Consider the following 14,263-nt stretch of genomic DNA (forward strand, 5'->3'; position numbering starts at 1 on the left):
CTCTCTCTCTGTCGAATGAATGAATAAAATCTTCTAAAAAAAAAAAAAAAAAGAAAAAAAGAAAATGACCAGGAGTTTGGATTTTCTGCCCTTCTGGCTTCAAGCCGGAAATGAGACCACGGATCTGGGATGAGCAGGTAGGAAGTTGTTGCAGAGGTTTGGGCATATAGCTGAACAATATGTGTGACATGGTGCAGTTTCTGCCTCAGCCCAGGGCTTTACCCAGAAGGTAAACACGAGAGCATCAGGCCCCGGCTAGAGGACCCTTAGTGTGTTTGTCCCTGGTGGACACCAGGCTGTCCCTTCACAGTGGGAGGTTGTTCACCAGGTCAATGAACAAAATTGGAAGGAGCCTCTGCCTGCTGTTTGGTTAGATTTATTTTCTTTATCTTTCTTGCCCTGAGCTTTTTCTGTCAAACACAAACTGCTCACTTCTATGAAGCACACATCTGGAATGGATTTGTGATTTTCAATTAGCAATACAATTCAGGCTTCTGGAGGCAAGAGAGGGCGCGTTGTAATTGTTGGGCCCCGAGTCTGACCTGGACTTTCCTTCCGGTTTGTTCCTAAAGCCCATGTAATTCAGATTCCCTTAGAGCAGCGCCCCGCCCCCATCCTTTGCTGGTGTTTGTTGTTTCTTGAATCTCTTTCATCATTTCTGTGGTTGTGAATGACCCCATAACAACAGTATTCAGCTGAGCAGGGTGTGCTCTGGTTAGGGAAATAAGCTTGTTTCAGTCTTATTATTCTAAATAAAGTAATTGAAGGCATTTAGCATCTGATACTGCCCTGATAAGGTTGTGTACACACTTTCTTTCCGAACTTACAACAATCATAAAAAGCTTTCTCCGTGTTGAACTCTGTCCTGTAAACCCAGGTCAGAGTTTCCTTTTCATTACTCAGTATTTAAAAATTAACAAAAGGGGGGGGCGCCTGGGTGGCACAGAGGTTAAGCGTCTGCCTTCGGCTCAGGGCGTGATCCTGGCGATCTGGGATCGAGCCCCACATCAGGCTCCTCCGCTATGAGCCTGCTTCTTCCTCTCCCACTCCCCCTGCTTGTGTTCCCTCTCTCGCTGGCTGTCTCTATCTCTGTCAAATAAATAAATAAAATCTTTAAAAAAAAAATTAATAAAAGGGATCAAGACACTCTAGCCATTATCGTCTCTAGCCCTGTATCGGCTGTCCCATAGGCATGGTCCCATAGCCTTCTGTTTGGGACACATAGCAAGAAGATACTTTCCTCTAAAGGTCTGAATAGCTGGCTCTCAGATAACATTCACCGTTCCCTGTTTCATTTTAGAAGAAGCACCATCTTTTGAATAGTTGAGCTGACTGTCCAACCATAGGCCTGTTTGTGGAGCTTCTTATTGGAAGGCTGAGTGATAGTTATAATTACTTTATTTTCAGAATGTTTTAGATTTTTAAGCAAATCCGAATGAGAATACTCATGAGAAACAGGACTTTGGTACTTTTTAAAAAAGCTTATGTTAATGACTGGAAGTTATTACTAAACCAATATACTCTATTCTTACTCAGAATTCCCTAAATTCATACAGCATAACTTTCCATCTTGCTCAGGTAATCCTCCTGGTTTTTATCTTCAGTAAAGCTGAAGAAATAGTAAATGCTTTCTTCAAAATTGATCATGACCTTTCCAAAGAGAATTTAAATATGATAACTTGTTTCAAATGACATGTTACATTGTCAGAGTCAGTGCCTTTTCCTTTTCTTACACATCCTTATTCTTTTAGGCCAAAGGAGGGCTTTCTGGTTTGTTTGATGGAGCTGAAGTTGTTCTTGGTCCTGACACTTCCATGGAGCTTCTGGGGCCAGTCCCACCTGAACAACAATTTATCAACCAAAAAATGAGGCCTGGTTCTGGAATGTTATCCGTCAGAGTCATCCCAGATGGACCAACTAGAGCGCTCCAGGTGATGATTTATCATAAGAACTGACGTGAATCTCACTGTACTTTCCCCCCACACATTGGTTAGTCATTCCACAAATATTTATTGAAACTTTTATGCTGGCTATGAGGATATGATGTCCTCGTTTATAAAATAGGGGTAAGACCTACTTCACAAAGTTGTTACAAGAATTGAAGTATAAAAATACAAGATGATATAAAAAAAAAAGGTGTAAGACTTAAAGAAGGTAATGCCAAGAATGGTAAATATTGTTATTATCAGTCATTAAGTATTAGAAATGTTTAATTGAAATAAGTATTAGAAATGTTTAATTGATATGTTAACAACAAGAAACATGGGGTCCCTGGTCAGACAATGATAGTATTGTGTTTTGAAAGCAGGAGTGGAGGGTGTTGGACAGAGTATACAGGAAGGATTCGTATTCCCGGACTTGGAGGCCTCCTGAGAGGAGTAATATTTAAGCTGAGATCTAGAGGTTGACTGAGAGGAGTTAGCCAAATCGAAAGGGAAGGTGAAGGGGCCGTGCCCAATAGGAAGCGTGTTCATTCAACAGTTACTTACTAAGTACTTACTAGAGCCGAGCTCAATTCTTGGTACTGAGCACATACTACGGAACAAACAGACAAAGTTCCCTGTGGTCTTGGAACTCACATTCTGGAGGGGTAAACAAACAATAAACAAAGAACATAATAAGGAAATTATATAGGATTTGGGAAGTTGGTAAGTGAAGGCCTGGAGATAAGAGTGAATGACCCAATAGGCACACAGAGTAGCTCCGAGATAATGCGGGAGACAGAAGCAGGGGTCAGATTATGAAAAGCCTGATACATGCTGCAAATTTTGTGGTTTTTCTGTGACAGTGAGGAGTCAGGGAATGACATGATCAGAAATGTATTTTAGATTGCTCATTCTGTTTGCAGTGTGGAGGACTGGAGTGGACAAAAACTGGAGATCAGTTGAGGGCAACCACAGAAATCTGGATGAGAGATTGTGGCAGCCCGACTAGAGTAATGGCAGGGGTGTGGCAGGGGTGGGCCCAAAGTGGGTGGAGAGAAACAAGCCAAAAGGGAAGCTGACTAAGGGGTAAAGTCCGGCAGATTTAGTGATTGACTGAAGGTGAGGGTGAGAGAGAAGAAGGAGTCAGGAATGGCTTTCAGGATTCTGATTTGGGCAACTATGAGGACAGTAATCCATGTCACAGAGCAAACTTCTGGGAGAAATGAGGAGTTAAGTTTTGGACTTGTTAGTATATACTGTCTACATGAAAATGTCTAGAAGTCAGTGTAACTATGGGTCTGGTGCTCAGGGGAGAGATTTGTGCTGGAGATAAAGTTTTATCAGGTCATGGTGTAATTAGAGAGCTGAGGGAAAAAGGAGAGATGCTGGCATGTAACAGTGAACTCTCCGAGGTAGTATGTCGTAATCCAGAATACCTCTTATAAAAGCACCCTTCTTTCAAGGCCGACTTTGAATGCAGTGGTCTTGAGGTTTGCATATTTTGATTTGACAAGTAATTCTAGATCACCTGTAGATGCCTAGCCCCCCCACAGGAGGCTCTCGAGGTCTGTAGCTTGGCATTTGCCATGCAGACTTAAAACCAAGTTTATTTCATTATTACCCAAGTCTTACCTGGCAGCATTTCCGAAACCATTCACTTCTAACGGATTATTGAGCAGATAGTGACTTTTGACCTATACAGTTGGTGTGGAATGGGTTTCACTGTGAAAGTATGAGCCCTCTTAGTATAGTATTTTATTCGACTTCAGATAACAGATTTCTCCCAACGGAAAAGTGACCGTTCATCATATGAAGTGGATGAACTTCCTGTTACTGAACAAGAGGTACAGAAATTAAAGAATCCAGACACAGAGCAGGAATTGGAAGTAAGTTTTAAGTATTGCAAATTCATTTCTTTATCATTAATTTTTAGAATTTTGCTGTATGGTTTTCTCAGTTTTAGACCTCTTTTTTCTCTGCTCACCGTGAATTCTAAATATAGTTGTTGCTTCATGGTGTTAATGTCATCACAACATGAATGTGTGACTATGCTCATTAAATGACAGCTCAAGTTGAATCAGAATGTGATAATGATTGCAAAAGAAAGATGACAATAAAGAAAACTAAACTATTTGATGTATAAAGGTCAAGAATAAGCAAACTAGATTTTTTGAGGGGCCTCAGTTTTCTCTTGTCATCTTTCTTCCTCTTTTCCTTGTTTGGGCATTGGAAAGTGAAAAGTTTGAAAAGGAGCATGAGGTGAACATGAAAACCTACACTGGGGCCCCTGGGTGGCTCAGTTGGTTAAGCATCTGCCTTCGGCTCAGGTCATGATCCCAAAGTCCTGGGATCAAGCCCCGCATCGGGCTCCCTGCTCAGCAGGGAGCCTGCTTCTCCTTCTCCCTCCGCCGCTCCCCCTGCTTGTGCTCTCTCTTTCTCTCTCTGTCAAATAAATAAAATCTTAAAAAAAAAAAAAAAAGACATACACTTATTGGATATTTATTCAATGATTTTTTAAAAAAATTAAGGACCTACATGTAAAGCACTGTGTCAGATATTATGGAAGTCCAATGAATAGCTTACTAAAAGCTTGTATCCCAAATAGGGAGAAAGAGTCTCAATTATTTTCCTATAATGAAATGTAGACTGTCCTCAGTGCTCTAAGAGAGGTGTTATCATATCATATCATTTTGGAGTTCTGGGTGGGGCGGGCACTGTGCCCAGAGAAAGGCTCCTAGTGAGAGGCTGGAGTTGGGTTTTTACCTGCTCAGAGGTAAAGTAGAGGGATTTAAAGCCATTTGTTTCCTTGTAGTCCCTTGGCTACCTTGACCTCTGTTTTAAACTGTGTTGTATTTTGGTTTCCTTTCAGGTGCTTGTGAAGTTAGAAGGTGGAATTGGGTTGTCCTTAATTAATAAAGTCCCAGAAGAACTGGTCTTTGCAAGTCTTACAGGAATCAATGTGCATTATACACAGTTGGCAACAAGTCATATGCTTGAGCTCAGCATACAGGACGTGCAGGTAATGGGGGGAGTTCAGAACTTGTTAAATCTCCTTGTGTTCTTGCTGAGCACCCGAGCAGATCCAGTGTTTGGTGTCGTAAAAACATTAATGCTGTGGTGGAGATAATCTTATTATGGCCTTCAAAAAATTATTCTATGAAAATAATTGTTGCTGTCTATGTTTGTCTCACCAATTTTTCTGTATAGTAGCCAGTTCATCAGTAAATTAGATAATTTTAGTCAAAGTGGCATGGAGGAAAGTGGCACATGGTTCCCTATTTGCCAATAGGAAAAAATAACAGGAAATCATTTAACCATCCTTAGAGAAATTGAAGTTCATTACAGGGAGAAAAAACAAGGGAACTGGACTTGTGCTTCTGGCCAAGATGTACTAACAGGGACCAGATTTACTCTCCTACCTGAAGCAGCCACCAAGTCCAGATAAAATAAGGAGACAACAGGTTCAAGGCACTGTAAATCAGGCATTGAAAGACAGTGACCCTTGAGCGGTGGGAAACAAAAGAGCTGAGCCCTGCGTTCACTTTAGCTTACTGCCTTGAGAAAGTTTCCAGGCCATGGCACTGGGAGGGGAGACTAAGACAGAGCCCAGCCGAGTGAATGAGTTGAACAGGCCAGGCAGAGAGTCCAGGGACCAAGTCATCTAGAGTTTCACAGGGCAGCATACTGCATAGAAAGGTCTAAAACTGCATACAGCATGCTGCATAGAAAGAAGGCTCAGGAGATCTACAGAGGGGTTCTGTGAGCATTCGGCAAAGGACAGATCAGTGATGTATGGAAGGAAACTACCGTCTGAACCATCCAAAAGGATCTCACAGGGACAGCATCTGCTGCTCACTCAGGGCTGGGGATGGGATTTGTTCCCCCAGCCAGACTAGAAACACTAATAACATATGTGCCATTGAGAAGAGTCCTCCAAAAAGTCTTGCCTTCGTGGTGAACTATAATTAGCCCTCTGCTGAGCACTGTTCCAGACCTGCCTAACAAATCATTAAAGGAAAGTCTGAAAGGATCAATCTGTTTCCAAGTAATTTAACTGTATCCCTGAACAAAGCTCAAGATTTAATGGAATACAAAAGTACCCAGCACCCAACAAAGTAAAATTCACAATATCTGGCATCCTGTCAAAAATTACCAGGTGTGCAAAGGGGCAGGAAAACACAATATATAATGAGAATAATCAGTTGAACGGACCCAGAGCTAACACAGATGTTAGAATTTTCAGAGAAGGACATTAAAACTGTTATTATAACTGCATTGTACATGTTCAAAAAGTTAGGTAGAGACATAGAAGATATGAGAAACTCAAACTTCTAGAGATTAAAATGAAATGAAAAACACACTGCATTCAATTAATAGCAGATGACACAGTACAGAAAAAAGATCAGTGAACTTGAAGACATAGCAATGAAAACTGTCCAAATTGAAATGCCCGGAGGAAAATAATCCATAAAAAGAAAACAGCATCAGTGACCTAGGGGACACCCTCAAGCAACCCAACATGGGTAATTGGAGTCCCCGAAGGCTGAGAGTGAGAGGAGGGCATATAAAAAATATTTGAAGAACTCTTCCAAATTTCTGGCCAGCAAAACTAAACTCACAGATAGAAGCTCCAGCACGACCAGAGACACGTGCGCGTATGCATGCCCACACATGAAGGAAACTACTCCAAGGTACATCATAATTAAATTACTCAAAAACAGTGATGAGTCATCCAGGTTAAGCAAGATCTGTCACATGCCAGGAGCAAAAGTGAGAATGAGAGCTAACTTCTCATTGGGAATGATGCGAGAAGATAGTAATGTCTTTAAAGTACCGGAAGGAGGAATAACTGTCAACCTAGAATTCTGTGCCCAGCAAATGTATCTCTCAAAAACAAGAGTGAATCATTTCTGCCCGGTTCCTCCCATTAGGCGCCAAGATGCCCAAGAAAGCTGGCGTGATGAACAAGGGTAAGAACCAGAGCAAGGAGCCAGAGAGACTACTTCCTCCATTAGGTCCTGTGGCGGTTGATCTTAAAGGTTGTGTCACCATAGCCATCCATGCCAAACCTGGGTCCAAACAAAACGCTGCAACAGATGTGACAGCAAAAGTTGTGAGCGTGGCTATCATAGCCCCCCCACAGCCCCCCGCCAGTCGGAAGGAGAGGCTAATGCTGAGCTCTCTTGGTGCCTTTCCAAGGTCTTGGAGCTCAGGAAGAGTGATGATGTGATTTTGGATAAGGGTGGTAATTTCATGAAAAAGTGATAAAGCTATTGGCCTCCACAACTGCAGAAGAGATCTTGGAGAACGTAAAGCAGCAATTCAGAAAAAAAAAGCAAGTTATGAGAAATACATCCATGAGAAGCTTTTTAACTGCTATGAATGAAGAGGCTGTTAAATAGGAAAATATATTTCAGTGCACGGAAGAACTTGGAAAAAAATAAATTTAAGAACAGGACTCATAAAAAGAAGTAGGAATTTTAAAAGTACTGTACGTTCAATATAGGTTCCAACATCCCTGACCCCAAACAGCTTGGAACATGTTAGTCTGATTTCATTGCATTACAAAATCACGGAGCTGGAAGAGATCTTCAAGATGACCTCAGTCAGCCCCTCTCATCCTGTGACGGGGCTTGTGCTATCCAGAAGTTGAGAGACTTGTTCACGATCATGCTGTGCAGGATGGCAGCTGGAACCCAGATCCCTTGACTCCTGCTTGGATGGAGTTTATCCTGATTGTAAAGGAAGAGATTTCCACAGACTTCTAGGGTTCTGAGGATTGTCTTCTCTAGAGTTTACAAATGACAAAAGAAAACCTGTCACACTGCTTTGTGGTCTTATATATTTTTTTATATTTTTTATATTTTAACAGGCTTATCTAAATAAAAAATGCCTTTTGTGTCTTTTTAAAACTCTATGGAGCATTTTGTGAAAAAGAAAATGAGAATAATCAGGACTTGTAATTTCACGTTAATTATTTTGGGGAAGTCACTGAATTTTCATCCTCCTTGGATGTTAACTGCAATCTTCAAAGCTGTAGTTCTTATGAATCTCCAAAGATCCTTAAAAGAAGAGGGCCTGGAAGCTACTTTCCGCATTTGTAAAAGCCTATCAGAAATCATATCTACTTTTGCTTTGAAAACTAACAACAACAAAAAAAAACAAGAGTGAAATAAAAATGTTTTTAGACATACAAAAGCTAAAAGAACTCATTGCCAGCAGATTCACGCTAAAAAAAAATGTTAAATAACATCATTCAGGCAGAAGGAAATGGTAGCAGATGGAAATCTGGATCTACACAAAGAAATGAAGAGCACCTGAAGTGATAAATACACAGGTAAATAATGCAAGATTATTTTCTAATTAATTAGATCTCTTTAACAGAGAATCAATTGCTTAGACAAAACTAATAGCACTGTATTTTAGGGTCTATGTATAACATGTTAGAGTAAAGTGAATGACAACTGTAGCATAACGTTTGGAGAGGAGAAATGGAAGTATGTTAACTGTAATGTTCTTACGCATGAAGTAGTATGCTGTCATTTGAACATAAACTGGTAAGTAAAAGATGAATACAGTAAACCCTAAAGCAGCAAAGAGCTACAACTAATAATCCAACAAAGGAGAGAAGATGGATAACCCAAGAGAAGGCAGAAAAAGTGGAAAACATGGAAGAGAACAGATGAGACAAATAGAAAACAAATAGCAAGATGGTAGACTCATTCAGACCTAACTGTATCAATTAAATAAACGTAAATGCTATAACCACCTTGAATTGAAAGGCAGAGACGATCAGATTGGATTAAAAAGCGAGATCCAATTATATGCTGCCTCCAAGGAACACATTAAATATAAAGACACTAGCTTGAAAAGAGTGAAAAAAGACATACTGAGCTAGAAGTAGTCCTAAGAAAGTGGGAACAGCTGGATTCCTGTCAGAATCATTACAGAGCAAAGCGTATTACCAGGAGTAAGGAAGGTAATTTCCTTATGATAAAAGAGACAGTTTATGAGGAGGACATAACGATCCCAACTATTCATATACCTGATCATAGGCCTTTGAAATGTAGGAAGCAAAAACTGATAGCACTGAAGGAAGAAATGGACAAATACATAATCATAGTAGAAAATTTCATCATCCTCTCTGAATAATTGTTCGAATTATCAAATAAGCAGCAGCTCATCAAAGGCGGACTAGACTTGAACAGTACTACCAGCCAAGTACCCGCCAAGCAGCCTCATCGACATCTATCCAGCAGCCCACCGAGCAACAGCAGAAAACACGCTCTTCTCAAGTGCACAGGAAACTTTTCCAAGAGGGACCACATTCTGGACCATGAAACAACTCCCAAGTGCAGAAGGAGTCAAGTCACACACAGTCTATTCTCTGATCATAATGGAATCAAAGTGGAAATAACAGAAAGATAGTTGGAAAAATCCCCCAAATGATTGGAAACTAAAAAACGCACTCCTGAATAGCCCAGAGATCAGAGAAGAAATCAAAATAGAAATTAGAAAATATTTTGAACTGAATGGAGATGAAAACACAACATGTCAAAGTTGGTGGAACACCACTGTGGCTGTACTGAAGGGAGATTTATAGCACTATTAGAGGAGAAAGGTCTGGAAACCGTGAACTCAGGTATCATCTTAAGAAACTAAACAACAAAAAATTAAGCCCAAAATCATTTGCAGGAGAAAGGAAATAATAAGAATCCCGGTGGAAGCCACTAAAGTAGAAACTAGCAACCACAGTAAAGTAAATACGTAAATACATAAATACATAAATACATAAATAAAGTCAAAAGCTGGTTCTTTGAGAAGATCAGTAAACTAGCAAATTTCTAAGGAGTCTGATCCGGAGGGAAAAAAGAGAGAGAAGACACAAATTACTAATACCAAGAAAGGGAGAGGTGCCAGACAAGCCCAAAACTTGACTGTTCTCTGGGGATAGAGCTTAGGGGGGAGCTACAAGCTCGTGCCAGTCCTCCACTGGCTGCCCGGGTGTGGGGCTGTTGGTTTTTGAGGCCACTGCGAACCTGGGGAGGGCGGGTGGGGAAGGATCCATGGGAACACCACAGAACTGGCTGTTCTTGCTGAGTTTCAGCTAACTTTAATAAATGATCCCTGGGTTGTTGCAAGCCTTTGGTTAACTGTTGGAGTTTTTAAAAAGGTTGATTTTGACAGTTTCCGCTTGAGTTTTGTCGTCATGCTGTCAAGACAACTCTTTTCTCTGTAGAGTTGCGCTTGCAGCCCTTCTTTCCAGCCTCCACCAGGATTACCGTGTCCTGGAAACCAGTTCCTGGTGAACATTTCCAGAAGAAGGATCCAAAGACTTGGACCTTGGTTCTTTCCCCAGGTGGGCAGCCTGCGTTCCTCCTGAGGGTGTGCAGTGCGTGCCCATGACCGGGGCGTCCTTCTGCTCACACCGTGCATCTCCATCCACCCGAAACCCCCTTTCAGAAAAATGTTTTTATCATATATTGCAGAGAGAAGATAGTTCCGGTTAATCACATCCCATTTGTTTGAGGACAGCTAAAAAGTTATTATCTTGTACTTCTATTTCTTTGTCTTTCTTTTTTCTTTTCTTTTTTTCTTTTATCTTATAGAGAAGATCCAAGGAGCCCTTGTGCTTCATGAATTTCATTAACTTTCTAATCAAAAATTTTTTTTACTGTACCTCTTGATTTAATGTGTGCAGTAAATCATAGAAAATAAACAGGCTTGAGAGTTGACTGTGATTACAGCACTGGGAGAAAGAATGTTTAAAAATATTTAAAAGTAGAAAGTATGGTCGCGTCCTTAGGGAGCATCTAATCTAATTGGGAGAATAACACTGGAATTCGCGCCTCTTCTCCATCTTGTACCAAGTGTGTTGGGGAGAGAATAAAGGAGAGGTCAGAAGAGGGTGAGGACTCTCGTGTTTCCTCAATTGGATGTGACTGATTCACTCAGTGGATTCTGAGAGCATCAGCAGTGTGCCGGGCATGGCACTAGGGCTCTGGAGATACAGCCGTGACTCAGAAGATGAGTTCTGCTCCCTGTGGGCTAGCAGCCTAGGGAAGAAGTCAGCCAACAGGGGAGCAAGCAAGCGAGGAAAGTGACTAGCATCTGCTCTCAAGAATACAGAAGGACGGTGCTGCTTTTGAGTTTAAGTGGCTTGGGAGGATCTTCCTGCAAAAGTGCGAGCTGAACTTGGAGGAGGAGAATGAGTGAGCCATGGAGAAAGATATGAGGGTAAAAAGCATTCCCTCAGAATCCAGAGACTCTGAGAGAGGAGACGTTGCCCCCTTTTGAGAAGTAACCGGCAGGCTTGCGTGTGGGGGTTGGAGCGAATCTGGAGGGGGGTGCTGTGCGGTGAAGGCGGGGGAGTGGCCAGTGGTGACATTGGGCAAGCCGTGGAGGCCATGGCAAGAAGTTGGGTTTCATCCCAAGAGAAAGGGAAACCACTGACAGGTGTAAAGGAAGGAGGGACATGGCTTGGTTTGTATTTCTGAAAGATTGCTTTGGCTGCTGTGTAGGGAGTACACGGTAGGGGTGAGGATGGAAGTAGAAAAAAGTGCTGGCAGTCTCCCGCCCTTATCTCTGCGACTTGGGAGCCAGCAGGTTATCCAGATGGCTGTGTGGCAGTCCGTGTGATATAATGGAAGGGTCACAGGATTTGGTGCCAAAAATGCCTGCCTTTGAATCCCAACTCTTCCGCCTCACTAGCTGTGTGAATGTGGGCAAGTGATCTGCGTTCTCCAAGCTTCTGTTTACTGGGTTTTAAAATGGGGAGGAAGACTCTTGGCCCTTAGAGTTGTAGTAAGGGATATGTTAGGTGATGTGTAGAAAGTACACTTAAATGTGTAGAAAGTACCCGAAATGTTCTCTTCCTCGTTTTGATATGGAGCTTTGATGGAAGACAAAGTGAAGGTGGCTGCTCCTGCTGGGAGCCTTCTGACACCATAAACGTAGTGGGGTGTAGAGTGTGTGCTCAGCTCCGGTGCTGATTGGCGTGGGCAAATAGAGCTGTCGCTAACGCCACTGACGTCATCGTTTCATTCCTAGCATGGACTCCACTTTAGCAAAGGCCGCTGTTTCCATTTGGTAGCCATTTGAGCCTCTGATTCCCTAGTTTTGATGGTCTAGTGTCCATTCACTTCATTCATAGCAGTTGGGAGCACTGGGCTTGGGGTCAGACAGACCTGGAGTCAAGTTCTAGTTCTGTGATGGACCAGCTGTGTAACCTTAAGCAAGGGCCTCTCTCCTCAGCTGCTTCGTCTGTGCCATGAGGACAGGGATCGTCCTCAGCAGGTTGTGGTAAGGACTGTAGCGGAGCCCTGACTTGGCCTCACAGGTATCCCGTGACTCAGATCATGCACTTGAGGAGGCCAGCTTGGTGCTCACCACACATTCCTACTACGATTATTACTGGTCTGCACGAGGATCTATTTTTCCAGCTGCTGTTGAGACAGAATAAAATGGCAGGGGTACTTTCTGAGTGTCCTACCTACGATGAGACCCCGCTCAATGATAAAAGAGAGCTGAGAACTGAGCCGTTGTCCGTTCTTGTTTTGTTTTGCTGCTTTTTCCTGTGCCAGGTGGACAATCAGCTCATCGGTACCACCCAGCCCTTCATGCTCTATGTGACTCCCCTGAGCAATGAGAATGAGGTCATCGAGACGGGCCCGGCCGTGCAAGTGAACGCAGTGAAGTTCCCTAGTAAGAGCGCACTGACCAACATCTACAAGGTAGGCTGCTGGGAGAGGCCAGTGGGCTTGGCATGGTGGCAGGAGGCCGGTTTGTTCTCTCACGGCCGAGGCTCCGAGCAGCAGTGCAGGGTGTGTGGCTGGAAGTCGTCCTGTGCCGTTACGGCACTATAACTGACTCCATGCTGGAGGGGGACTTACAGCAACCCCTCCTAGCACCTTGTATTCTCAACTGTGTCTACGACCGCACATGATGGTGCGGAGTCCGTAGGGGCCGGAGTCTGTATTTGTCAGAGTGAAGTCTGTAGGAAAGCATAGCATCTTCCAGATTGATCAGGACCAGGCATGATCCAGATGTGTTAATAAAATAGAATAATTAGAGAGTGGTAGGAGGGGTCTGACCTTGGGACAGACATCCTCCTGTGTAAGCTGTCACACTGTTTAATAAAAGCATGGCATTTAAGGGTGATGAACTTTCTTTCCTGGAGAAGTTTCCAAGTATAAATGAGCTGATACAGCAGCAAATTCTGGAAAAGTGGGAGCTAAGAGGTTGCTTCCCATATTTCTGGCCTTTGTCACCATTACCAATGGGGGCCAAGCCTGTATGTGGCCTTCAAATCCTACTGCTCCTTAAACTAGCTGCTGTCCATGTGATCTCAGCACCATAACGCTGTCCACCGCAGCGCATCTGCAAGTGTAATCCTGACTGAGGAGACACAGATGCCCCGGAAACCAAACAATAGCGTGGTGAATTTTGTATTAAACCTCTTCTGGAATTTTTGGCTAATTGTAACAATGTGGAGAGAGATGAGCCAGAAATCATTTGGCAGTGTGGTTACAAAATCACATGAGTAAAGAAACCGTGCCACGTCATTTTGGGGCCTTCTTAATGGCCCAGATGAAAGTTCCTTCTGGTGTTTACACTATTAATCAGAATTTCTTTATCTTTAGCATCTGATGATCACGGCTCAGAGATTCACAGTGCAAATTGAGGAGAAACTGCTCCTCAAGCTGCTGAGTTTTTTTGGCTACGATCAAGCAGAATCAGGTACTGTTGAATATTCTAGATTTGTGTCTGGGAATTGACCCAAGAATGGCATTTTCTAGTCTGCTTGTGAAAATAGGCAGCCTCTGGGTACGCGACAAGCTCCCTTTCCACCTCACAGCCCGAGCCCAGAAGCTGAGGCTTGTGTCTCAGCGGCTTTTTTCCAAGTACAGCCTAGTGATGGGGGGGCGGGGGGGCGGGATGGTATTCTTAGAGGTGTCCTGGGGTATCTGGGGTTAAGCTTTTGCGAAGCAGCACACTTCTCCTCTTCGTGGTGCATTTTTTGACTCATCTGCTTGAGGATAGCAGAAATGATGTTCGTCATTTAGCAAACCACTTTGTTTCCTAACCTTTGTTTAGTAAACAGACTCGGGGCCAAGAATCAGAAATCCCTTTGGCAGTTCCTTTGGTTTAGTTGAGGGAAAAAAAATTGACTAGCTTTAACTTCTTAACTTTTTACATCCCTGCCCTTATGCCTTAATGTCATTACCAAGTTTTCTAGTTACTTGACTTTCTTTTTTTTTTTTTTTAAGAGTTTATTTATTTATTTGACAGAGGGAAAGAGGGGAAGAGAGAGAGAGAACACAAGCAGGGGGAGTGGC

At 42.7% G+C, this 14,263-nt stretch overlaps 1 protein-coding gene across 1 annotated transcript in view; it reads left to right on the forward strand.

Annotated features, from left to right (window-relative positions):
- Nucleotides 1-14,263, forward strand: part of VPS13D (vacuolar protein sorting 13 homolog D) — a 260,740-nt gene that overhangs the window by 130,349 nt on the left and 116,128 nt on the right. Inside the window, exons 57-61 of the mRNA XM_040645796.1 lie at nucleotides 1,752-1,931; nucleotides 3,695-3,811; nucleotides 4,795-4,944; nucleotides 12,509-12,658; nucleotides 13,568-13,664. Of these exons, the coding sequence (XP_040501730.1) occupies nucleotides 1,752-1,931; nucleotides 3,695-3,811; nucleotides 4,795-4,944; nucleotides 12,509-12,658; nucleotides 13,568-13,664 (694 nt within the window). The remainder of the gene's footprint in view (nucleotides 1-1,751; nucleotides 1,932-3,694; nucleotides 3,812-4,794; nucleotides 4,945-12,508; nucleotides 12,659-13,567; nucleotides 13,665-14,263) is intronic.

This window comes from Ursus maritimus, unplaced genomic scaffold, assembly GCF_017311325.1.
Source record: "Ursus maritimus isolate PB19 unplaced genomic scaffold, ASM1731132v1 scaffold_32, whole genome shotgun sequence".
In the NCBI taxonomy this organism is placed as follows: Eukaryota; Metazoa; Chordata; class Mammalia; order Carnivora; family Ursidae; genus Ursus; species Ursus maritimus.